The sequence below is a fragment of the Salvelinus fontinalis genome, chromosome 6, assembly GCF_029448725.1.
Source record: "Salvelinus fontinalis isolate EN_2023a chromosome 6, ASM2944872v1, whole genome shotgun sequence".
Taxonomy (NCBI): Eukaryota; Metazoa; Chordata; class Actinopteri; order Salmoniformes; family Salmonidae; genus Salvelinus; species Salvelinus fontinalis.
In genome coordinates this window covers 81,539,222-81,566,028 of record NC_074670.1, presented here as the reverse complement: position 1 = coordinate 81,566,028, position 26,807 = coordinate 81,539,222, and the positions used below count along the sequence as shown (strand labels likewise).

At 42.0% G+C, this 26,807-nt stretch overlaps 1 protein-coding gene across 2 annotated transcripts in view; it reads left to right on the top strand.

Annotated features, from left to right (window-relative positions):
* Positions 1-26,807, top strand: part of LOC129858532 (iron-sulfur clusters transporter ABCB7, mitochondrial-like) — a 147,447-nt gene that overhangs the window by 15,881 nt on the left and 104,759 nt on the right. For both annotated transcript variants that reach the window (XR_008760056.1, XM_055927836.1), the window contains exon 4: positions 4,205-4,324. Coding sequence is in view for 1 of the 2 variants with exons in the window: in XM_055927836.1 (XP_055783811.1) it covers positions 4,205-4,324 (120 nt within the window). In the remaining variant the exon portion in view is untranslated. The remainder of the gene's footprint in view (positions 1-4,204; positions 4,325-26,807) is intronic.

Genomic DNA, 26,807 nt, shown 5'->3' with positions numbered 1-26,807 from the left:
TATTCAATAGGTCTAGTTACAATACAGGTAATATATATTATTCAATAGGTCTAGTCACAATACAGGTAATATATATTATTCAATAGGTCTAGTCACAATACAGGTAATATATATTATTCAATAGGTCTTGTTACAATACAGGTAATATATATTATTCAATAGGTCTAGTCACAATACAGGTAATATATATTATTCAATAGGTCTAGTCACAATACAGGTAATATATATTATTCAATAGGTCTAGTCACAATACAGGTAATATATATTATTCAATAGGTCTAGTCACAATACAGGTAATATATATTATTCAATAGGTCTAGTTACAATACAGGTAATATATATTATTCAATAGGTCTAGTTACAATACAGGTAATATATATTATTCAATAGGTCTAGTCACAATACAGGTAATATATATTATTCAATAGGTCTAGTCACAATACAGGTAATATATATTATTCAATAGGTCTAGTTACAATACAGGTAATATATATTATTCAATAGGTCTAATTACAATACAGGTAATATATATTATTCAATAGGTCTAGTCACAATACAGGTAATATATATTATTCAATAGGTCAGGTAATATATATTATTCAATAGGTCTAGTTACAAAACAGGTAATGTATATTATTCAATAGGTCTAGTTACAATACAGGTAATATATATTATTCAATAGGTCAGGTAATATATATTATTCAATAGGTCTAGTTACAATACAGGTAATATATATTATTCAATAGGTCTAGTTACAATACAGGTAATATATATTATTCAATAGGTCTGTCATGTGTTGAGCTGGTTTTGGCTGATTTCATGGGGCTGCAGATGAGTCTTTATTGTCAACTGCTAGGAGATCGTATTTATTGTACTGATCAACAACGTTTGCATGGAAGAAGCGATCCCTTTTATAAAAGTCTGCGCTGTCTCTTTAAGAAAATAATGATGTCATTTGGAGGTAGAATGTGGCTGTGGAATCTTTGTTGCTATGCAACCTAGTGGAAACCCGACGGGAGGCAAAGTTAATTTGTTTTTGGTGGCAAGGGAAATTAAGTCAATTGATAACGTTTTGGTGGCAATCAGCTTTGAAAATCTGCATATTTTGCTTCATGGTTTGCATTAGAGGTCGACCGATTATGATATTTTTCAACGCCGATACCTATTTATTGGAGGACCAAAAAAAAACAGATGCCGATTAATCGGCCGATTTTTATATAGACTGGTAATAATGACAATTACAACAATACTGAATGAACAATTAACACTTTTTTATTTTGACTTAATATAATACACAAATAAAATCTCTAGTCTCAAATGATTAATGATACCTTTAGTTTGCATATTATCATAAACAAAGTACCAGGGTGGTGAATGAATGTTAGCTTCAGCTGTCAGCTAGCTAGGAAAGTTATCCTACAAAGATGGAAAATACCGGTATCTTCTTGCATTGTAAAGGGTTCTAGCCTGTAGGACATTGTTTTGCGAACAGTAACGAACAGTTTCAACATTTCTACATGCCACGTCACATTACACTTGTGTGCAGCATGAGTGGGGAGCTAACAATGCATCTCAGAGAGCTCTAGTAATGAATGAGGAAGTGGACCAGGCCCTGCTCTTCGTGCTTTAAAGGGGCTGTTCTGATAATACTACGTGACCCGCTCAATCACGTAAGATGCATTTGACACAAGTACTGAACGTAACCAAAATGCTGGTATCAAACCATTCTTTTTTTTGTGTAGAAAAACGACCAAAGTTTCAGTATCGCGTGCAACACACACATTACTATAACCAGCTTGGTGCTGCCGCTCTTCAGCAGCTCTGTAGCTTTAGCCCCTGTGGCAGCTGGCTGACAAAGCAGGTCAACAACCATCTTGGCTCTCAGATGGGATGCCAGCCATGTTGTGCTGCCCCCACAGCTTGTCTGGCGCCCCCTGGTGGATATGTCACACAGGCTCTCTGGGTCTTCCTGGAGACAGGTCTGTAGCATAGAGATAGATAGAGGACTCATCTTTGTATCTGTGCCGTTATGGCGTCTGCAACATGAGCAGCACCATCGGGTCTATCTCTATTTTAAAGCACTCTATTTTGTATTTGGGGGGAAAAGTGCAATGGTAATATTGGATATTTACCTGCAGAGCTGGAGTCCTGAACCAAATGTTCTCATTAATTTATTGTGGCCACTAGATGGCAGAGATATTGCTTAAAGATATTTACAAATCATAGGCACCACAACATGACGACAATGCTCTGATCATTGGCTGATCGCTCCCAACCCATTCGAATCCCCACTCAGACGACTACTTTAAAATGGTGGAAGCCCTTGATGATGATAATGTCCCTCTAGAGACCTCTTTCTATCGCTGAGCTGCTGCCCAGCCCTACGGCCCTCTGGGAGATGTAGTGTCAAGCAGGCTCGCCGTGTCCACCTGGAGACAGGTGGCCAGTCTGCTCCCCGTTTCCCTGGGCGTACACACCCCCACACCAAACATCAGGTGTCAGTGAGTTGCTTGGGGCCTGGAGAGCAGCTACAGGGGCCTCAAGTTTTCCCTGTCTGTCAAACCAATTGGGAAAGAGAACTACAGGATCCTATTGGACAACCAGTACACAATGTCTTACCGTATTGTTATATAATTGGTCATTAAAATGGTCATTAATGATCCACATTTTCCCTCTGAGTATTATTATTAGTCATTGTTTTGGACAAGTGAAGCTTTTTCCTAAGTTCTGTGACGTTAGATGCGTTTACTTCCTATTCTGTGATCACAGTGAGGAGGAACACATTTAAACTTCCTGTTCTGTGATCACAGTGAGGAGGAACACATTTAAACTTCCTGTTCTGTGATCACAGTGAGGAACACATTTAAACTTCCTGTTCTGTGATCACAGTGAGGAGGAACACATTTAAACTTCCTGTTCTGTGATCACAGTGAGGAACACATTTAAACTTCCTGTTCTGTGATCACAGTGAGGAACACATTTAAACTTCCTGTTCTGTGATCACAGTGAGGAGGAACACATTTAAACTTCCTGTTCTGTGATCACAGTGAGGAGGAACACATTTAAACTTCCTGTTCTGTGATCACAGTGAGGAACACATTTAAACTTCCTGTTCTGTGATCACAGTGAGGAGGAACACATTTAAACTTCCTGTTCTGTGATCACAGTGAGGAGGAACACATTTAAACTTCCTGTTCTGTGATCACAGTGAGGAGGAACACATTTAAACTTCCTGTTCTGTGATCACAGTGAGGAACACATTTAAACTTCCTGTTCTGTGATCACAGTGAGGAACACATTTAAACTTCCTGTTCTGTGATCACAGTGAGGAGGAACACATTTAAACTTCCTGTTCTGTGATCACAGTGAGGAACACATTTAAACTTCCTGTTCTGTGATCACAGTGAGGAGGAACACATTTAAACTTCCTGTTCTGTGATCACAGTGAGGAGGAACACATTTAAACTTCCTGTTCTGTGAGGAGGAACACATTTAAACTTCCTGTTCTGTGAGGAGGAACACATTTAAACTTCCTGTTCTTTGAGGAGGAACACATTTAAACTTCCTGTTCTGTGATCACAGTGAGGAGGAACACATTTAAACTTCCTGTTCTGTGATCACAGTGAGGAGGAACACATTTAAACTTCCTGTTCTGTGATCACAGTGAGGAGGAACACATTTAAACTTCCTGTTCTGTGATCACAGTGAGGAACACATTTAAACTTCCTGTTCTGTGATCACAGTGAGGAGGAACACATTTAAACTTCCTGTTCTGTGATCACAGTGAGGAGGAACACATTTAAACTTCCTGTTCTGTGAGGAGGAACACATTTAAACTTCCTGTTCTGTGAGGAGGAACACATTTAAACTTCCTGTTCTTTGAGGAGGAACACATTTAAACTTCCTGTTCTGTGATCACAGTGAGGAGGAACACATTTAAACTTCCTGTTCTTTGAGGAGGAACACATTTAAACTTCCTGTTCTGTGATCACGGTGAGGAGGAACACATTTTAAATGATAACGGATGACATTTAGCAGAGACGCTTTCGTCCCAAGGGACTTAGTCATGTGTATGGGATTACCCCAGCGGGAATCGAACCCACAATCCTTGTCTTTGCAACCTCCATGCTCTACCAACTGAGCCATGTGAATAAGCAATGTGATGTCATCTAACAGTGTTTTTCCTGTTGTGTCCTGGTGGCAGCTGAAGGAGGTGAATTCCAGGACCATCCTGTCTAACATGTTGTCCTACGTGTGGCCCAAGGACCGGCCTGATCTACGGGCTAGAGTAGCCATCGCCCTGGGGCTGCTGGCTGGAGCTAAGGTAGTCTGACGGGACACACACACACACACACACACACACACACACACACACACACACACACACACACACACACACACACACACACACACACACACACACACACACACGTCTGCTGGCTGGAGCTAAGGTAGTCTGATGGGACACACACACACACACCTCTGCTGGCTGGAGCTAAGGTAGTCTGACGGGACACACACACACACCTCTGCTGGCTGGAGCTAAGGTAGTCTGACGGGACACACACACACACCTCTGCTGGCTGGAGCTAAGGTAGTCTGACGGGACACACACACACACACACACCTCTGCTGGCTGGAGCTAAGGTGGCCCGATAAGGTGGCCCGATAAGGTGGCCCGATAAGGTGGCCCGATAAGGTGGCCCGATAAGGTGGCCCGATAAGGTGGCCCGATAAGGTGGCCCGATAAGGTGGCCCGATAAGGTGGCCCGATAAGGTGGCCCGATAAGGTGGCCCGATAAGGTGGCCCGATAAGGTGGCCCGATAAGGTGGCCGGATAAGGTAGCCGGATAAGGTAGCCGGATAAGGTAGCCGGATAAGGTAGCCGGATAAGGTGGCCTGATGGGACACGTCTGCTGGCTGGAGCTAAGGTAGTCTGATGGGACACACACACACACTTCTGCTGGCTGGAGATAAGGTGGCCCGATAAGGTGGCCCGATAAGGTGGCCCGATAAGGTGGCCCGATAAGGTGGCCCGATAAGGTGGCCCGATAAGGTGGCCCGATAAGGTGGCCCGATAAGGTGGCCGATAAGGTGGCCGATAAGGTGGCCGGATAAGGTGGCCTGATGGGACACGTCTGATGGCTGGAGGTACAGTACTTACAGAAAGTTTACATCTCAAACTTTTCCACATTTTGTTACAATGTGGGATTTAAATATATTTGTAATTTATTGTATATGATTTACATAATACTCCATAATGTCAAAGTGAAAAAATAATACACATTTTGACAAGTTAATAACTAGAATGTGGCTTAACAAATCACAAGTTACATGGACTCACTCTGTGTGAAGTAATGGGGTTGACATGATGTTGGAATGACCCGTCCTCTGTCCCCCAGACAACATCTGTCCCTTAGTCAAGGAGTGAATGACCCGTCCTCTGTCCCCCAGACAACATCTGTCCCTTAGTCAAGGAGTGAATGACCCGTCCTCTGTCCCCCAGACAACATCTGTCCCTTAGTCAAGGAGTGAATGACCCGTCCTCTGTCCCCCAGACAACATCTGTCCCTTAGTCAAGGAGTGAATGACCCGTCCTCTGTCCCCCAGACATACAACATCTGTCCCTTAGTCAAGGAGTGAATGACCCGTCCTCTGTCCCCCAGACAACATCTGTCCCTTAGTCAAGGAGTGAATGACCCGTCCTCTGTCCCCCAGACAACATCTGTCCCTTAGTCAAGGAGTGAATGACCCGTCCTCTGTCCCCCAGACAACATCTGTCCCTTAGTCAAGGAGTGAATGACCCGTCCTCTGTCCCCCAGACAACATCTGTCCCTTAGTCAAGGAGTGAATTTCAACTACAGATTCAACTACAAAGACCAGGGAGCTTTTTCGAAAGCCTCATAAAGAAGGGCAGTGATTGGGCAATGGGTAACAATAACAAATCAGACATTTATATATCTGTTTAGGCATCATGGTCAAGTTAATAATGATGCTGTGGGGGATGTATTAAAGTGTTCTCCACATGGAGTAGCCTGCCAAATAGAAAAAATAGCTGGCCGGGCTCCCCTGCGAAGAAGCTCTCTTTTGGTGGCCTCTGTATTTTCAACCAGCAACTATCAGAAAATTCACACTTTTTACAGTGTTAATTTTAAACAGCTGATGAAACTATGATAGAAAACAAATGAAATAGTTTGTTTTTACTGCACTGTGCTCAAATACAAAATAGCTTGATGTTTATGCGTGTGGTTTTCAACGGTAGACTGCGACAGAGCAGGTAAATGTTGAACTTTGAAAGGAAAAATGAAGAAGGAAAATACATGACTGTGCCAGAAAACAGTAGGCTAAGTGGGATATCGACTCATCGTTAACACATTATAGGCTATGGGACATGCATATTCACCCACAACACACACACACAGAGGCAGGACAGACGGCAGCCTGTCAAACCAGCAGTATTTCTGTGTCACCTTAGGACAGGAGCCTGTCAGTCACTATCAATGCTTATTCATTCCTTATCGGAGTTGCCAACTACCGGATGCTTCTGGTTTTCTGGGTGGATACAGCTCTCAACCTAGCTTCCTTTTCCGCTGACACACGGATGTTGGAACTCTGCTCAGGCGTTTTCTTTTACGTCCGCTATGTTACGTTAATTCTAGTAGGAGAGGGCTTGGCAGACTTTTTTGTTTCTGACTAGTGACGCTAGTACCCAGCTGAAATAAGTACAGCCGACTGGGGAAAACCCTGTAAACCACCCAGACACATCAGATGCACTCAACCTTCTGAACTGAGCTGCAGGAGAGGAAGGAAACTGCTTAAGGATGTCACCATTGGTGATTTTAAAAAGAGAAAACTGAGGATGGATCAAGTGTTGTAGGGATTTCACAATAATGACCTAAATGAGTAAAACATATTTCAAAACATACATCTGTATGCAACAAGGCACTAAAATAATACTGCAACAAAACACAGCAAATTTAATACACCTTTTTTTGTCCTAAATGCAAAGCCTTATGTTTGGGGCAAATCCAACAAAACACATCACTGACTGCCTCTTTATTTTCAGCCATGGTGTTGGCTGCATCATGGTATGGGTGTGCTTGACATTGACAAAGACTGGGGAGTTTTTTCAGGATGAAATGAGATGGAGCTACGCACAGGCAAACTCCTAGAAAACCTGCTTCAGTCTGCTTTACACCAGACACTGGGAGAGGAATTCACGTTTCAGCAGGACAATAACTTATAACGAAAAGCAAAATCTACACTGAAGTGCTTACCAAGAAGACTGTGAATGTTCTTGAGTGGCCAAATCACAGTTTTGACTTACATCTGATTGAAAATGGTTGGCAAGACTTGAGCATTGCTGTCTAGCCGTGATCTCCAACACCTTGACTGAGCTTGAAGTATTTTGAAAAGAATTATGGGAAAATATTGCACAATACAGGTGTACAAAGCTCTTGTGAGACTTACCGAAGAAGACTCACAGCTGTAATCGCCGCCAAAGATGTCTCTAACATTTGTTTAATGGTTTTTTTTCTACCACTTTGACATTAGTATTTTTTTGTATTTCGTTGACAAAAAAAAAAGAACATTTTAATCCCACTTTGTAACATGTGAAGGAATCCCAGGGGGGCGTTGACTGACCAACTGGTGAACCCTTCACATATTAGTGAATGTTCATTGTTGAACATGAGACTGTAAATGCACCAGGAAATTTGCTCCAAGTGATTTAAATTTTTGCCATCTGTTCCCAAGTCTTCCTACTCATAGTAGAGAGACACTGAGAGATGGCGCCAGAGGGCATGGCTGCCGTTTTACTGGCTCTTACCAACTTTGCTATTTATAACAGTGGTAGGCCTGATCACCGACAGCGACGAGACAGCCTATAGGGAGGAGGTCAGAGACCTGGCTGGGTGGAGCCAGAATAACAACCTCTCCCTTAACAACGAGACAGCCTATAGGGAGGAGGTCAGAGACCTGGCTGGGTGGAGCCAGAATAACAACATCTCCCTTAACAACGAGACAGCCTATAGGGAGGAGGTCAGAGACCTGGCTGGGTGGAGCCAGAATAACAACCTCTCCCTTAACGAGACAGCCTATAGGGAGGAGGTCAGAGACCTGGCTGGGTGGAGCCAGAATAACAACCTCTCCCTTAACAACGAGACAGCCTATAGGGAGGAGGTCAGAGACCTGGCTGGGTGGAGCCAGAATAACAACCTCTCCCTTAATAACGAGACAGCCTATAGGGAGGAGGTCAGAGATCCCTCAATGTAACCCAGACTAAGGAGATGATTGTGAACTACTGGAAAAGGAGGACCGAGCACACCCCCATTCTCATCGACGGGGCTGTAGTGGAGCAGGTTGAGAGCTTCAAGTTCCTTGGTGTCCACATCACCAACAAACTAGAATGGTCCAAACACACCAAGACAGTTGTGAAGAGGGCACGACAAAGATTTGTCATGGTTCCTCAGATCCTCAAAAAGTTCTGCAGCTGTACCATCGAATAGAACCTGACTGGTTGCATCACTGCCTGGTACGGCAACTAGTCGACCACAAGGCACTTCAGAGGGTAGTGCGTACGGCCAAGTACATCACCAAGCTTCCTGCCATCCAGGACCTCTATACCAGGCGGTGTCAGAGGAAGGCCCCAAAAATTGTCAGACTCCAGCCATCCAAGTCACAGACTGTTCTCTCTGCTACTGCACAGGAAACAGGACCGGAGCGCCAAGTCTAGGACCAAGAGGCTTCTAAACAGCTTCTACCCCCAAGCCATAAGACTCCTGAACAGCTAATCAAATGGCTACCCGGACTATTTACATTGTCCCCCTGACCCACCCCCATAAACTGCGGCTACTCTGTTTATATATGCATAGTCACTTTAACTCTACCTACATGTACATATTATTCCTTCTAACCAGCACATTGACTCTGTACCGGTACCCCCTGTATATAGCCTCCACATTGACTCTGTACCAGTACCCCCTGTATATAGCCTCCACACTGACTCTGTACCGGTACCCCCTGTATATAGCCTCCACATTGACTCTGTACCGTAATACCCTGTATATAGCCTCCACATTGACTCTGTACCGTAATACCCTGTATATAGCCTCCACATTGACTTTGTACCGTAATACCCTGTATATAGCCTCCACATTGACTCTGTACCGTAATACCCTGTATATAGTCTCCACATTGACTCTGTACCGTAATACCCTGTATTTAGCCTCCACATTGACTTTGTACCGGTACCCCCTGTATATAGCCTCCACATTGACTCTGTACCGGTACCACCTGTATATAGTCTCCACATTGACTCTGTACCGTAATACCCTGTATATAGCCTCCACATTGACTCTGTACCGGTACCCCCTGTATATAGCCTCCACATTGACTCTGTACCGGTACCCCCTGTATATAGCCTCCACATTGACTCTGTACCGGTACCCCTTGTATATAGCCTGTTGTATTCAGCATTTCACTGTGAGGTCTACTACACCTGTTGTATTCAGCATTTCACTGTGAGGTCTACTACACCTGTTGTATTCAGCATTTCACTGTAAGGTCTACTACACCTGTTGTATTCAGCATTTCACTGTAAGGTCTACTACACCTGTTGTATTCAGCATTTCACTGTAAGGTCTACTACACCTGTTGTATTCAGCATTTCTCTAAGGTCTACACCTGTTGTATTCAGCATTTCACTGTGAGGTCTACTACACCTGTTGTATTCAGCATTTCACTGTGAGGTCTACTACACCTGTTGTATTCAGCATTTCACTGTGAGGTCTACTACACCTGTTGTATTCAGCATTTCACTGTGAGGTCTACTACACCTGTTGTATTCAGCATTTCACTGTAAGGTCTACTACACCTGTTGTATTATGCATTACACTGTAAGGTCTACTACACCTGTTGTATTCAGCATTTCCCTGTAAGGTCTACTACACCTGTTGTATTCAGCATTTCACTGTAAGGTCTACTACACCTGTTGTATTCAGCATTTCCCTGTAAGGTCTACTACACCTGTTGTATTCAGCATTTCACTGTGAGGTCTACTACACCTGTTGTATTCAGCATTTCACTGTGAGGTCTACTACACCTGTTGTATTCAGCATTTCACTGTGAGGTCTACTACACCTGTTGTATTCAGCATTTCACTGTGAGGTCTACTACACCTGTTGTATTCAGCATTTCACTGTGAGGTCTACTACACCTGTTGTATTCAGCATTTCACTGTGAGGTCTACTACACCTGTTGTATTCAGCATTTCACTGTGAGGTCTACTACACCTGTTGTATTCAGCATTTCACTGTGAGGTCTACTACACCTGTTGTATTCAGCATTTCACTGTGAGGTCTACTACACCTGTTGTATTCAGCATTTCACTGTGAGGTCTACTACACCTGTTGTATTCAGCATTTCACTGTGAGGTCTACTACACCTGTTGTATTCAGCATTTCACTGTGAGGTCTACTACACCTGTTGTATTCAGCATTTCACTGTGAGGTCTACTACACCTGTTGTATTCAGCATTTCACTGTGAGGTCTACTACACCTGTTGTATTCAGCATTTCACTGTGAGGTCTACTACACCTGTTGTATTCAGCATTTCACTGTGAGGTCTACTACACCTGTTGTATTCAGCATTTCACTGTGAGGTCTACTACACCTGTTGTATTCAGCATTTCACTGTGAGGTCTACTACACCTGTTGTATTCAGCATTTCACTGTGAGGTCTACTACACCTGTTGTATTCAGCATTTCACTGTGAGGTCTACTACACCTGTTGTATTCAGCATTTCACTGTGAGGTCTACTACACCTGTTGTATTCAGCATTTCACTGTGAGGTCTACTACACCTGTTGTATTCAGCATTTCACTGTGAGGTCTACTACACCTGTTGTATTCAGCATTTCACTGTGAGGTCTACTACACCTGTTGTATTCAGCATTTCACTGTGAGGTCTACTACACCTGTTGTATTCAGCATTTCACTGTGAGGTCTACTACACCTGTTGTATTCAGCATTTCACTGTGAGGTCTACTACACCTGTTGTATTCAGCATTTCACTGTGAGGTCTACTACACCTGTTGTATTCAGCATTTCACTGTGAGGTCTACTACACCTGTTGTATTCAGCATTTCACTGTGAGGTCTACTACACCTGTTGTATTCAGCATTTCACTGTGAGGTCTACTACACCTGTTGTATTCAGCATTTCACTGTGAGGTCTACTACACCTGTTGTATTCAGCATTTCACTGTGAGGTCTACTACACCTGTTGTATTCAGCATTTCACTGTGAGGTCTACTACACCTGTTGTATTCAGCATTTCACTGTGAGGTCTACTACACCTGTTGTATTCAGCATTTCACTGTGAGGTCTACTACACCTGTTGTATTCAGCATTTCACTGTGAGGTCTACTACACCTGTTGTATTCAGCATTTCACTGTGAGGTCTACTACACCTGTTGTATTCAGCATTTCACTGTGAGGTCTACTACACCTGTTGTATTCAGCATTTCACTGTGAGGTCTACTACACCTGTTGTATTCAGCATTTCACTGTGAGGTCTACTACACCTGTTGTATTCAGCATTTCACTGTGAGGTCTACTACACCTGTTGTATTCAGCATTTCACTGTGAGGTCTACTACACCTGTTGTATTCAGCATTTCACTGTGAGGTCTACTACACCTGTTGTATTCAGCATTTCACTGTGAGGTCTACTACACCTGTTGTATTCAGCATTTCACTGTGAGGTCTACTACACCTGTTGTATTCAGCATTTCACTGTGAGGTCTACTACACCTGTTGTATTCAGCATTTCACTGTGAGGTCTACTACACCTGTTGTATTCAGCATTTCACTGTGAGGTCTACTACACCTGTTGTATTCAGCATTTCTCTAAGGTCTACACCTGTTGTATTCAGCATTTCTCTAAGGTCTACACCTGTTGTATTCAGCATTTCTCTAAGGTCTACACCTGTTGTATTCAGCATTTCACTGTGAGGTCTACTACACCTGTTGTACTCAGCATTTCACTGTGAGGTCTACTACACCTGTTGTATTCAGCATTTCACTGTAAGGTCTACTACACCTGTTGTATTCAGCATTTCACTGTAAGGTCTACTACACCTGTTGTATTCAGCATTTCACTGTGAGGTCTACACCTGTTGTATTCAGCATTTCACTGTGAGGTCTACACCTGTTGTATTCAGCATTTCTCTAAGGTCTACACCTGTTGTATTCAGCATTTCACTGTGAGGTCTACTACACCTGTTGTATTCAGCATTTCACTGTGAGGTCTACTACACCTGTTGTATTCAGCATTTCACTGTGAGGTCTACTACACCTGTTGTATTCAGCATTTCTCTAAGGTCTACACCTGTTGTATTCAGCATTTCACTGTGAGGTCTACTACACCTGTTGTATTCAGCATTTCTCTAAGGTCTACACCTGTTGTATTCAGCATTTCTCTAAGGTCTACACCTGTTGTATTCAGCATTTCACTGTGAGGTCTACTACACCTGTTGTACTCAGCATTTCACTGTGAGGTCTACTACACCTGTTGTATTCAGCATTTCACTGTAAGGTCTACTACACCTGTTGTATTCAGCATTTCACTGTAAGGTCTACTACACCTGTTGTATTCAGCATTTCACTGTAAGGTCTACTACACCTGTTGTATTCAGCATTTCACTGTGAGGTCTACACCTGTTGTATTCAGCATTTCACTGTGAGGTCTACTACACCTGTTGTATTCAGCATTTCTCTAAGGTCTACACCTGTTGTATTCAGCATTTCACTGTGAGGTCTACTACACCTGTTGTATTCAGCATTTCTCTAAGGTCTACACCTGTTGTATTCAGCATTTCACTGTGAGGTCTACTACACCTGTTGTATTCAGCATTTCTCTAAGGTCTACACCTGTTGTATTCAGCATTTCTCTAAGGTCTACACCTGTTGTATTCAGCATTTCACTGTGAGGTCTACTACACCTGTTGTACTCAGCATTTCACTGTGAGGTCTACTACACCTGTTGTATTCAGCATTTCACTGTAAGGTCTACTACACCTGTTGTATTCAGCATTTCACTGTAAGGTCTACTACACCTGTTGTATTCAGCATTTCACTGTAAGGTCTACTACACCTGTTGTATTCAGCATTTCACTGTGAGGTCTACACCTGTTGTATTCAGCATTTCACTGTGAGGTCTACACCTGTTGTATTCAGCATTTCTCTAAGGTCTACACCTGTTGTATTCAGCATTTCACTGTGAGGTCTACTACACCTGTTGTATTCAGCATTTCTCTAAGGTCTACACCTGTTGTATTCAGCATTTCACTGTGAGGTCTACTACACCTGTTGTATTCAGCATTTCTCTAAGGTCTACACCTGTTGTATTCAGCATTTCACTGTGAGGTCTACTACACCTGTTGTATTCAGCATTTCTCTAAGGTCTACACCTGTTGTATTCAGCATTTCACTGTGAGGTCTACTACACCTGTTGTATTCAGCATTTCACTGTGAGGTCTACTACACCTGTTGTATTCAGCATTTCACTGTGAGGTCTACTACACCTGTTGTATTCAGCATTTCACTGTGAGGTCTACTACACCTGTTGTATTCAGCATTTCACTGTGAGGTCTACTACACCTGTTGTATTCAGCATTTCACTGTGAGGTCTACTACACCTGTTGTATTCAGCATTTCACTGTGAGGTCTACTACACCTGTTGTATTCAGCATTACACTGTAAGGTCTACTACACCTGTTGTATTCAGCATTTCCCTGTAAGGTCTACTACACCTGTTGTATTCAGCATTTCCCTGTAAGGTCTACTACACCTGTTGTATTCAGCATTTCACTGTAAGGTCTACTACACCTGTTGTATTCAGCATTTCACTGTGAGGTCTACTACACCTGTTGTATTCAGCATTTCACTGTGAGGTCTACTACACCTGTTGTATTCAGCATTTCACTGTGAGGTCTACTACACCTGTTGTATTCAGCATTTCACTGTGAGGTCTACTACACCTGTTGTATTCAGCATTTCACTGTGAGGTCTACTACACCTGTTGTATTCAGCATTTCACTGTGAGGTCTACTACACCTGTTGTATTCAGCATTTCACTGTGAGGTCTACTACACCTGTTGTATTCAGCATTTCACTGTGAGGTCTACTACACCTGTTGTATTCAGCATTTCACTGTGAGGTCTACTACACCTGTTGTATTCAGCATTTCACTGTGAGGTCTACTACACCTGTTGTATTCAGCATTTCACTGTGAGGTCTACTACACCTGTTGTATTCAGCATTTCACTGTGAGGTCTACTACACCTGTTGTATTCAGCATTTCACTGTGAGGTCTACTACACCTGTTGTATTCAGCATTTCACTGTGAGGTCTACTACACCTGTTGTATTCAGCATTTCACTGTGAGGTCTACTACACCTGTTGTATTCAGCATTTCACTGTGAGGTCTACTACACCTGTTGTATTCAGCATTTCACTGTGAGGTCTACTACACCTGTTGTATTCAGCATTTCACTGTGAGGTCTACTACACCTGTTGTATTCAGCATTTCACTGTGAGGTCTACTACACCTGTTGTATTCAGCATTTCACTGTGAGGTCTACTACACCTGTTGTATTCAGCATTTCACTGTGAGGTCTACTACACCTGTTGTATTCAGCATTTCACTGTGAGGTCTACTACACCTGTTGTATTCAGCATTTCACTGTGAGGTCTACTACACCTGTTGTATTCAGCATTTCACTGTGAGGTCTACTACACCTGTTGTATTCAGCATTTCACTGTGAGGTCTACTACACCTGTTGTATTCAGCATTTCACTGTGAGGTCTACTACACCTGTTGTATTCAGCATTTCTCTAAGGTCTACACCTGTTGTATTCAGCATTTCTCTAAGGTCTACACCTGTTGTATTCAGCATTTCTCTAAGGTCTACACCTGTTGTATTCAGCATTTCACTGTGAGGTCTACTACACCTGTTGTATTCAGCATTTCTCTAAGGTCTACACCTGTTGTATTCAGCATTTCACAGTAAGGTCTACTACACCTGTTGTATTCAGCATTTCACTGTGAGGTCTACTACACCTGTTGTATTCAGCATTTCACTGTGAGGTCTACTACACCTGTTGTATTCAGCATTTCACTGTGAGGTCTACTACACCTGTTGTATTCAGCATTTCACTGTGAGGTCTACTACACCTGTTGTATTCAGCATTTCACTGTGAGGTCTACTACACCTGTTGTATTCAGCATTTCACTGTGAGGTCTACTACACCTGTTGTATTCAGCATTTCACTGTGAGGTCTACTACACCTGTTGTATTCAGCATTTCACTGTGAGGTCTACTACACCTGTTGTATTCAGCATTTCACTGTGAGGTCTACTACACCTGTTGTATTCAGCATTTCACTGTGAGGTCTACTACACCTGTTGTATTCAGCATTTCACTGTGAGGTCTACTACACCTGTTGTATTCAGCATTTCACTGTGAGGTCTACTACACCTGTTGTATTCAGCATTTCACTGTGAGGTCTACTACACCTGTTGTATTCAGCATTTCTCTAAGGTCTACACCTGTTGTATTCAGCATTTCTCTAAGGTCTACACCTGTTGTATTCAGCATTTCTCTAAGGTCTACACCTGTTGTATTCAGCATTTCACTGTGAGGTCTACTACACCTGTTGTATTCAGCATTTCTCTAAGGTCTACACCTGTTGTATTCAGCATTTCACTGTGAGGTCTACTACACCTGTTGTATTCAGCATTTCTCTAAGGTCTACACCTGTTGTATTCAGCATTTCTCTAAGGTCTACACCTGTTGTATTCAGCATTTCACTGTGAGGTCTACTACACCTGTTGTATTCAGCATTTCTCTAAGGTCTACACCTGTTGTATTCAGCATTTCACAGTAAGGTCTACTACACCTGTTGTATTCAGCATTTCACTGTGAGGTCTACTACACCTGTTGTATTCAGCATTTCACTGTGAGGTCTACTACACCTGTTGTATTCAGCATTTCACTGTGAGGTCTACTACACCTGTTGTATTCAGCATTTCACTGTGAGGTCTACTACACCTGTTGTATTCAGCATTTCACTGTAAAGTCTACACCTGTTGTATTCAGCATTTCACTGTAAAGTCTACACCTGTTGTATTCAGCATTTCACTGTGAGGTCTACTACACCTGTTGTATTCAGCATTTCACTGTGAGGTCTACTACACCTGTTGTATTCAGCATTTCACTGTGAGGTCTACTACACCTGTTGTATTCAGCATTTCACTGTGAGGTCTACTACACCTGTTGTATTCAGCATTTCACTGTGAGGTCTACTACACCTGTTGTATTCAGCATTTCACTGTGAGGTCTACTACACCTGTTGTATTCAGCATTTCACTGTAAGGTCTACTACACCTGTTGTATTCAGCATTTCTCTAAGGTCTACACCTGTTGTATTCAGCATTTCTCTAAGGTCTACACCTGTTGTATTCAGCATTTCACAGTAAGGTCTACTACACCTGTTGTATTCAGCATTTCACAGTAAGGTCTACTACACCTGTTGTATTCAGCATTTCACTGTAAAGTCTACACCTGTTGTATTCAGCATTTCACTGTAAAGTCTACACCTGTTGTATTCAGCATTTCACTGTGAGGTCTACTACACCTGTTGTATTCAGCATTTCACTGTGAGGTCTACTACACCTGTTGTATTCAGCATTTCTCTAAGGTCTACACCTGTTGTATTCAGCATTTCACTGTGAGGTCTACTACACCTGTTGTATTCAGCATTTCACTAAGGTCTACACCTGTTGTATTCAGCATTTCACTGTGAGGTCTACTACACCTGTTGTATTCAGCATTTCACTGTGAGGTCTACTACACCTGTTGTATTCAGCATTTCACTGTAAGGTCTACTACACCTGTTGTATTCAGCATTTCTCTAAGGTCTACACCTGTTGTATTCAGCATTTCTCTAAGGTCTACACCTGTTGTATTCAGCATTTCACTGTGAGGTCTACTACACCTGTTGTACTCAGCATTTCACTGTGAGGTCTACTACACCTGTTGTATTCAGCATTTCACTGTGAGGTCTACTACACCTGTTGTATTCAGCATTTCACTGTAAGGTCTACTACACCTGTTGTATTCAGCATTTCACTGTGAGGTCTACTACACCTGTTGTATTCAGCATTTCACTGTGAGGTCTACACCTGTTGTATTCAGCATTTCACTGTGAGGTCTACACCTGTTGTATTCAGCATTTCTCTAAGGTCTACACCTGTTGTATTCAGCATTTCACTGTGAGGTCTACACCTGTTGTATTCAGCATTTCTCTAAGGTCTACACCTGTTGTATTCAGCATTTCTCTAAGGTCTACACCTGTTGTATTCAGCATTTCACAGTAAGGTCTACTACACCTGTTGTATTCAGCATTTCACAGTAAGGTCTACTACACCTGTTGTATTCAGCATTTCACTGTAAAGTCTACACCTGTTGTATTCAGCATTTCACTGTAAAGTCTACACCTGTTGTATTCAGCATTTCACTGTGAGGTCTACTACACCTGTTGTATTCAGCATTTCACTGTGAGGTCTACTACACCTGTTGTATTCAGCATTTCTCTAAGGTCTACACCTGTTGTATTCAGCATTTCACTGTGAGGTCTACTACACCTGTTGTATTCAGCATTTCACTAAGGTCTACACCTGTTGTATTCAGCATTTCACTGTGAGGTCTACTACACCTGTTGTATTCAGCATTTCACTGTGAGGTCTACTACACCTGTTGTATTCAGCATTTCACTGTAAGGTCTACTACACCTGTTGTATTCAGCATTTCTCTAAGGTCTACACCTGTTGTATTCAGCATTTCTCTAAGGTCTACACCTGTTGTATTCAGCATTTCACTGTGAGGTCTACTACACCTGTTGTACTCAGCATTTCACTGTGAGGTCTACTACACCTGTTGTATTCAGCATTTCACTGTGAGGTCTACTACACCTGTTGTATTCAGCATTTCACTGTAAGGTCTACTACACCTGTTGTATTCAGCATTTCACTGTAAGGTCTACTACACCTGTTGTATTCAGCATTTCACTGTGAGGTCTACTACACCTGTTGTATTCAGCATTTCACTGTGAGGTCTACTACACCTGTTGTATTCAGCATTTCACTGTGAGGTCTACACCTGTTGTATTCAGCATTTCTCTAAGGTCTACACCTGTTGTATTCAGCATTTCACTGTGAGGTCTACTACACCTGTTGTATTCAGCATTTCTCTAAGGTCTACACCTGTTGTATTCAGCATTTCACTGTGAGGTCTACTACACCTGTTGTATTCAGCATTTCACTGTGAGGTCTACTACACCTGTTGTATTCAGCATTTCTCTAAGGTCTACACCTGTTGTATTCAGCATTTCACTGTGAGGTCTACTACACCTGTTGTATTCAGCATTTCACTAAGGTCTACACCTGTTGTATTCAGCATTTCACTGTGAGGTCTACTACACCTGTTGTATTCAGCATTTCACTGTGAGGTCTACTACACCTGTTGTATTCAGCATTTCACTGTGAGGTCTACTACACCTGTTGTATTCAGCATTTCACTGTGAGGTCTACTACACCTGTTGTATTCAGCATTTCACTGTGAGGTCTACTACACCTGTTGTATTCAGCATTTCACTGTGAGGTCTACTACACCTGTTGTATTCAGCATTTCACTGTGAGGTCTACTACACCTGTTGTATTCAGCATTTCACTGTGAGGTCTACTACACCTGTTGTATTCAGCATTTCACTGTGAGGTCTACTACACCTGTTGTATTCAGCATTTCACTGTGAGGTCTACTACACCTGTTGTATTCAGCATTTCACTGTGAGGTCTACTACACCTGTTGTATTCAGCATTTCACTGTGAGGTCTACTACACCTGTTGTATTCAGCATTTCACTGTGAGGTCTACTACACCTGTTGTATTCAGCATTTCACTGTGAGGTCTACTACACCTGTTGTATTCAGCATTTCACTGTGAGGTCTACTACACCTGTTGTATTCAGCATTTCACTGTGAGGTCTACTACACCTGTTGTATTCAGCATTTCACTGTGAGGTCTACTACACCTGTTGTATTCAGCATTTCACTGTGAGGTCTACTACACCTGTTGCATTCAGCATTTCACTGTGAGGTCTACTACACCTGTTGTATTCAGCATTTCACTGTGAGGTCTACTACACCTGTTGTATTCAGCATTTCACTGTGAGGTCTACTACACCTGTTGTATTCAGCATTTCACTGTGAGGTCTACTACACCTGTTGTATTCAGCATTTCACTGTAAGGTCTACTACACCTGTTGTATTCAGCATTTCATTGTGAGGTCTACTACACCTGTTGTATTCAGCATTTCACTGTAAGGTCTACTACACCTGTTGTATTCAGCATTTCACTGTAAGGTCTACACCTGTTGTATTCAGCATTTCACTGTGAGGTCTACACCTGTTGTATTCAGCATTTCTCTAAGGTCTACACCTGTTGTATTCAGCATTTCACTGTGAGGTCTACTACACCTGTTGTATTCAGCATTTCTCTAAGGTCTACACCTGTTGTATTCAGCATTTCACTGTGAGGTCTACTACACCTGTTGTATTCAGCATTTCTCTAAGGTCTACACCTGTTGTATTCAGCATTTCTCTAAGGTCTACACCTGTTGTATTCAGCATTTCTCTAAGGTCTACACCTGTTGTATTCAGCATTTCACAGTAAGGTCTACTACACCTGTTGTATTCAGCATTTCACAGTAAGGTCTACTACACCTGTTGTATTCAGCATTTCACTGTGAGGTCTACACCTGTTGTATTCAGCATTTCTCTAAGGTCTACACCTGTTGTATTCAGCATTTCTCTAAGGTCTACACCTGTTGTATTCAGCATTTCACTGTGAGGTCTACTACACCTGTTGTATTCAGCATTTCTCTAAGGTCTACACCTGTTGTATTCAGCATTTCACAGTAAGGTCTACTACACCTGTTGTATTCAGCATTTCACTGTGAGGTCTACTACACCTGTTGTATTCAGCATTTCACTGTGAGGTCTACTACACCTGTTGTATTCAGCATTTCACTGTGAGGTCTACTACACCTGTTGTATTCAGCATTTCACTGTGAGGTCTACTACACCTGTTGTATTCAGCATTTCACTGTAAAGTCTACACCTGTTGTATTCAGCATTTCACTGTAAAGTCTACACCTGTTGTATTCAGCATTTCACTGTGAGGTCTACTACACCTGTTGTATTCAGCATTTCACTGTGAGGTCTACTACACCTGTTGTATTCAGCATTTCACTGTGAGGTCTACTACACCTGTTGTATTCAGCATTTCACTGTGAGGTCTACTACACCTGTTGTATTCAGCATTTCACTGTGAGGTCTACTACACCTGTTGTATTCAGCATTTCACTGTGAGGTCTACTACACCTGTTGTATTCAGCATTTCACTGTGAGGTCTACTACACCTGTTGTATTCAGCATTTCTCTAAGGTATACACCTGTTGTATTCAGCATTTCTCTAAGGTCTACACCTGTTGTATTCAGCATTTCTCTAAGGTCTACACCTGTTGTATTCAGCATTTCACTGTGAGGTCTACTACACCTGTTGTATTCAGCATTTCTCTAAGGTCTACACCTGTTGTATTCAGCATTTCACTGTGAGGTCTACTACACCTGTTGTATTCAGCATTTCTCTAAGGTCTACACCTGTTGTATTCAGCATTTCTCTAAGGTCTACACCTGTTGTATTCAGCATTTCACTGTGAGGTCTACTACACCTGTTGTATTCAGCATTTCTCTAAGGTCTACACCTGTTGTATTCAGCATTTCACAGTAAGGTCTACTACACCTGTTGTATTCAGCATTTCACTGTGAGGTCTACTACACCTGTTGTATTCAGCATTTCACTGTGAGGTCTACTACACCTGTTGTATTCAGCATTTCACTGTGAGGTCTACTACACCTGTTGTATTCAGCATTTCACTGTGAGGTCTACTACACCTGTTGTATTCAGCATTTCACTGTAAAGTCTACACCTGTTGTATTCAGCATTTCACTGTAAAGTCTACACCTGTTGTATTCAGCATTTCACTGTGAGGTCTACTACACCTGTTGTATTCAGCATTTCACTGTGAGGTCTACTACACCTGTTGTATTCAGCATTTCACTGTGAGGTCTACTACACCTGTTGTATTCAGCATTTCACTGTGAGGTCTACTACACCTGTTGTATTCAGCATTTCACTGTGAGGTCTACTACACCTGTTGTATTCAGCATTTCACTGTGAGGTCTACTACACCTGTTGTATTCAGCATTTCACTGTAAGGTCTACTACACCTGTTGTATTCAGCATTTCTCTAAGGTCTACACCTGTTGTATTCAGCATTTCTCTAAGGTCTACACCTGTTGTATTCAGCATTTCACAGTAAGGTCTACTACACCTGTTGTATTCAGCATTTCACAGTAAGGTCTACTACACCTGTTGTATTCAGCATTTCACTGTAAAGTCTACACCTGTTGTATTCAGCATTTCACTGTAAAGTCTACACCTGTTGTATTCAGCATTTCACTGTGAGGTCTACTACACCTGTTGTATTCAGCATTTCACTGTGAGGTCTACTACACCTGTTGTATTCAGCATTTCTCTAAGGTCTACACCTGTTGTATTCAGCATTTCACTGTGAGGTCTACTACACCTGTTGTATTCAGCATTTCACTAAGGTCTACACCTGTTGTATTCAGCATTTCACTGTGAGGTCTACTACACCTGTTGTATTCAGCATTTCACTGTGAGGTCTACTACACCTGTTGTATTCAGCATTTCACTGTAAGGTCTACTACACCTGTTGTATTCAGCATTTCTCTAAGGTCTACACCTGTTGTATTCAGCATTTCTCTAAGGTCTACACCTGTTGTATTCAGCATTTCACTGTGAGGTCTACTACACCTGTTGTACTCAGCATTTCACTGTGAGGTCTACTACACCTGTTGTATTCAGCATTTCACTGTGAGGTCTACTACACCTGTTGTATTCAGCATTTCACTGTAAGGTCTACTACACCTGTTGTATTCAGCATTTCACTGTGAGGTCTACTACACCTGTTGTATTCAGCATTTCACTGTGAGGTCTACACCTGTTGTATTCAGCATTTCACTGTGAGGTCTACACCTGTTGTATTCAGCATTTCTCTAAGGTCTACACCTGTTGTATTCAGCATTTCACTGTGAGGTCTACACCTGTTGTATTCAGCATTTCTCTAAGGTCTACACCTGTTGTATTCAGCATTTCTCTAAGGTCTACACCTGTTGTATTCAGCATTTCACAGTAAGGTCTACTACACCTGTTGTATTCAGCATTTCACAGTAAGGTCTACTACACCTGTTGTATTCAGCATTTCACTGTAAAGTCTACACCTGTTGTATTCAGCATTTCACTGTAAAGTCTACACCTGTTGTATTCAGCATTTCACTGTGAGGTCTACTACACCTGTTGTATTCAGCATTTCACTGTGAGGTCTACTACACCTGTTGTATTCAGCATTTCTCTAAGGTCTACACCTGTTGTATTCAGCATTTCACTGTGAGGTCTACTACACCTGTTGTATTCAGCATTTCACTAAGGTCTACACCTGTTGTATTCAGCATTTCACTGTGAGGTCTACTACACCTGTTGTATTCAGCATTTCACTGTGAGGTCTACTACACCTGTTGTATTCAGCATTTCACTGTAAGGTCTACTACACCTGTTGTATTCAGCATTTCTCTAAGGTCTACACCTGTTGTATTCAGCATTTCTCTAAGGTCTACACCTGTTGTATTCAGCATTTCACTGTGAGGTCTACTACACCTGTTGTACTCAGCATTTCACTGTGAGGTCTACTACACCTGTTGTATTCAGCATTTCACTGTGAGGTCTACTACACCTGTTGTATTCAGCATTTCACTGTAAGGTCTACTACACCTGTTGTATTCAGCATTTCACTGTAAGGTCTACTACACCTGTTGTATTCAGCATTTCACTGTGAGGTCTACTACACCTGTTGTATTCAGCATTTCACTGTGAGGTCTACACCTGTTGTATTCAGCATTTCACTGTGAGGTCTACACCTGTTGTATTCAGCATTTCTCTAAGGTCTACACCTGTTGTATTCAGCATTTCACTGTGAGGTCTACTACACCTGTTGTATTCAGCATTTCTCTAAGGTCTACACCTGTTGTATTCAGCATTTCACTGTGAGGTCTACTACACCTGTTGTATTCAGCATTTCACTGTGAGGTCTACTACACCTGTTGTATTCAGCATTTCTCTAAGGTCTACACCTGTTGTATTCAGCATTTCACTGTGAGGTCTACTACACCTGTTGTATTCAGCATTTCACTAAGGTCTACACCTGTTGTATTCAGCATTTCACTGTGAGGTCTACTACACCTGTTGTATTCAGCATTTCACTGTGAGGTCTACTACACCTGTTGTATTCAGCATTTCACTGTGAGGTCTACTACACCTGTTGTATTCAGCATTTCACTGTGAGGTCTACTACACCTGTTGTATTCAGCATTTCACTGTGAGGTCTACTACACCTGTTGTATTCAGCATTTCACTGTGAGGTCTACTACACCTGTTGTATTCAGCATTTCACTGTGAGGTCTACTACACCTGTTGTATTCAGCATTTCACTGTGAGGTCTACTACACCTGTTGTATTCAGCATTTCACTGTGAGGTCTACTACACCTGTTGTATTCAGCATTTCACTGTGAGGTCTACTACACCTGTTGTATTCAGCATTTCACTAAGGTCTACACCTGTTGTATTCAGCATTTCACTGTGAGGTCTACTACACCTGTTGTATTCAGCATTTCACTGTGAGGTCTACTACACCTGTTGTATTCAGCATTTCACTGTGAGGTCTACTACACCTGTTGTATTCAGCATTTCACTGTGAGGTCTACTACACCTGTTGTATTCAGCATTTCACTGTGAGGTCTACTACACCTGTTGTATTCAGCATTTCACTGTGAGGTCTACTACACCTGTTGTATTCAGCATTTCACTGTGAGGTCTACTACACCTGTTGTATTCAGCATTTCACTGTGAGGTCTACTACACCTGTTGTATTCAGCATTTCACTGTGAGGTCTACTACACCTGTTGTATTCAGCATTTCACTGTGAGGTCTACTACACCTGTTGTATTCAGCATTTCACTGTGAGGTCTACTACACCTGTTGTATTCAGCATTTCACTGTGAGGTCTACTACACCTGTTGTATTCAGCATTTCACTGTAAGGTCTACTACACCTGTTGTATTCAGCATTTCACTGTGAGGTCTACTACACCTGTTGTATTCAGCATTTCACTGTAAGGTCTACTACACCTGTTGTATTCAGCATTTCACTGTAAGGTCTACACCTGTTGTATTCAGCATTTCACTGTGAGGTCTACACCTGTTGTATTCAGCATTTCTCTAAGGTCTACACCTGTTGTATTCAGCATTTCACTGTGAGGTCTACTACACCTGTTGTATTCAGCATTTCTCTAAGGTCTACACCTGTTGTATTCAGCATTTCACTGTGAGGTCTACTACACCTGTTGTATTCAGCATTTCTCTAAGGTCTACACCTGTTGTATTCAGCATTTCTCTAAGGTCTACACCTGTTGTATTCAGCATTTCTCTAAGGTCTACACCTGTTGTATTCAGCATTTCACAGTAAGGTCTACTACACCTGTTGTATTCAGCATTTCACAGTAAGGTCTACTACACCTGTTGTATTCAGCATTTCACTGTGAGGTCTACACCTGTTGTATTCAGCATTTCTCTAAGGTCTACACCTGTTGTATTCAGCATTTCTCTAAGGTCTACACCTGTTGTATTCAGCATTTCACTGTGAGGTCTACTACACCTGTTGTATTCAGCATTTCTCTAAGGTCTACACCTGTTGTATTCAGCATTTCACAGTAAGGTCTACTACACCTGTTGTATTCAGCATTTCACTGTGAGGTCTACTACACCTGTTGTATTCAGCATTTCACTGTGAGGTCTACTACACCTGTTGTATTCAGCATTTCACTGTGAGGTCTACTACACCTGTTGTATTCAGCATTTCACTGTGAGGTCTACTACACCTGTTGTATTCAGCATTTCACTGTGAGGTCTACTACACCTGTTGTATTCAGCATTTCACTGTAAAGTCTACACCTGTTGTATTCAGCATTTCACTGTAAAGTCTACACCTGTTGTATTCAGCATTTCACTGTGAGGTCTACTACACCTGTTGTATTCAGCATTTCACTGTGAGGTCTACTACACCTGTTGTATTCAGCATTTCACTGTGAGGTCTACTACACCTGTTGTATTCAGCATTTCACTGTGAGGTCTACTACACCTGTTGTATTCAGCATTTCACTGTGAGGTCTACTACACCTGTTGTATTCAGCATTTCACTGTAAGGTCTACTACACCTGTTGTATTCAGCATTTCTCTAAGGTCTACACCTGTTGTATTCAGCATTTCTCTAAGGTCTACACCTGTTGTATTCAGCATTTCTCTAAGGTCTACACCTGTTGTATTCAGCATTTCTCTAAGGTCTACTACACCTGTTGTATTCAGCATTTCACAGTAAGGTCTACTACACCTGTTGTATTCAGCATTTCACTGTAAAGTCTACACCTGTTGTATTCAGCATTTCACTGTAAAGTCTACACCTGTTGTATTCAGCATTTCACTGTGAGGTCTACTACACCTGTTGTATTCAGCATTTCACTGTGAGGTCTACTACACCTGTTGTATTCAGCATTTCTCTAAGGTCTACACCTGTTGTATTCAGCATTTCACTGTGAGGTCTACTACACCTGTTGTATTCAGCATTTCACTAAGGTCTACACCTGTTGTATTCAGCATTTCACTGTGAGGTCTACTACACCTGTTGTATTCAGCATTTCACTGTAAGGTCTACTACACCTGTTGTATTCAGCATTTCTCTAAGGTCTACACCTGTTGTATTCAGCATTTCTCTAAGGTCTACACCTGTTGTATTCAGCATTTCACTGTGAGGTCTACTACACCTGTTGTACTCAGCATTTCACTGTGAGGTCTACTACACCTGTTGTATTCAGCATTTCACTGTGAGGTCTACTACACCTGTTGTATTCAGCATTTCACTGTAAGGTCTACTACACCTGTTGTATTCAGCATTTCACTGTGAGGTCTACTACACCTGTTGTATTCAGCATTTCACTGTGAGGTCTACACCTGTTGTATTCAGCATTTCACTGTGAGGTCTACACCTGTTGTATTCAGCATTTCTCTAAGGTCTACACCTGTTGTATTCAGCATTTCACTGTGAGGTCTACACCTGTTGTATTCAGCATTTCTCTAAGGTCTACACCTGTTGTATTCAGCATTTCTCTAAGGTCTACACCTGTTGTATTCAGCATTTCACAGTAAGGTCTACTACACCTGTTGTATTCAGCATTTCACAGTAAGGTCTACTACACCTGTTGTATTCAGCATTTCACTGTAAAGTCTACACCTGTTGTATTCAGCATTTCACTGTAAAGTCTACACCTGTTGTATTCAGCATTTCACTGTGAGGTCTACTACACCTGTTGTATTCAGCATTTCACTGTGAGGTCTACTACACCTGTTGTATTCAGCATTTCTCTAAGGTCTACACCTGTTGTATTCAGCATTTCACTGTGAGGTCTACTACACCTGTTGTATTCAGCATTTCAC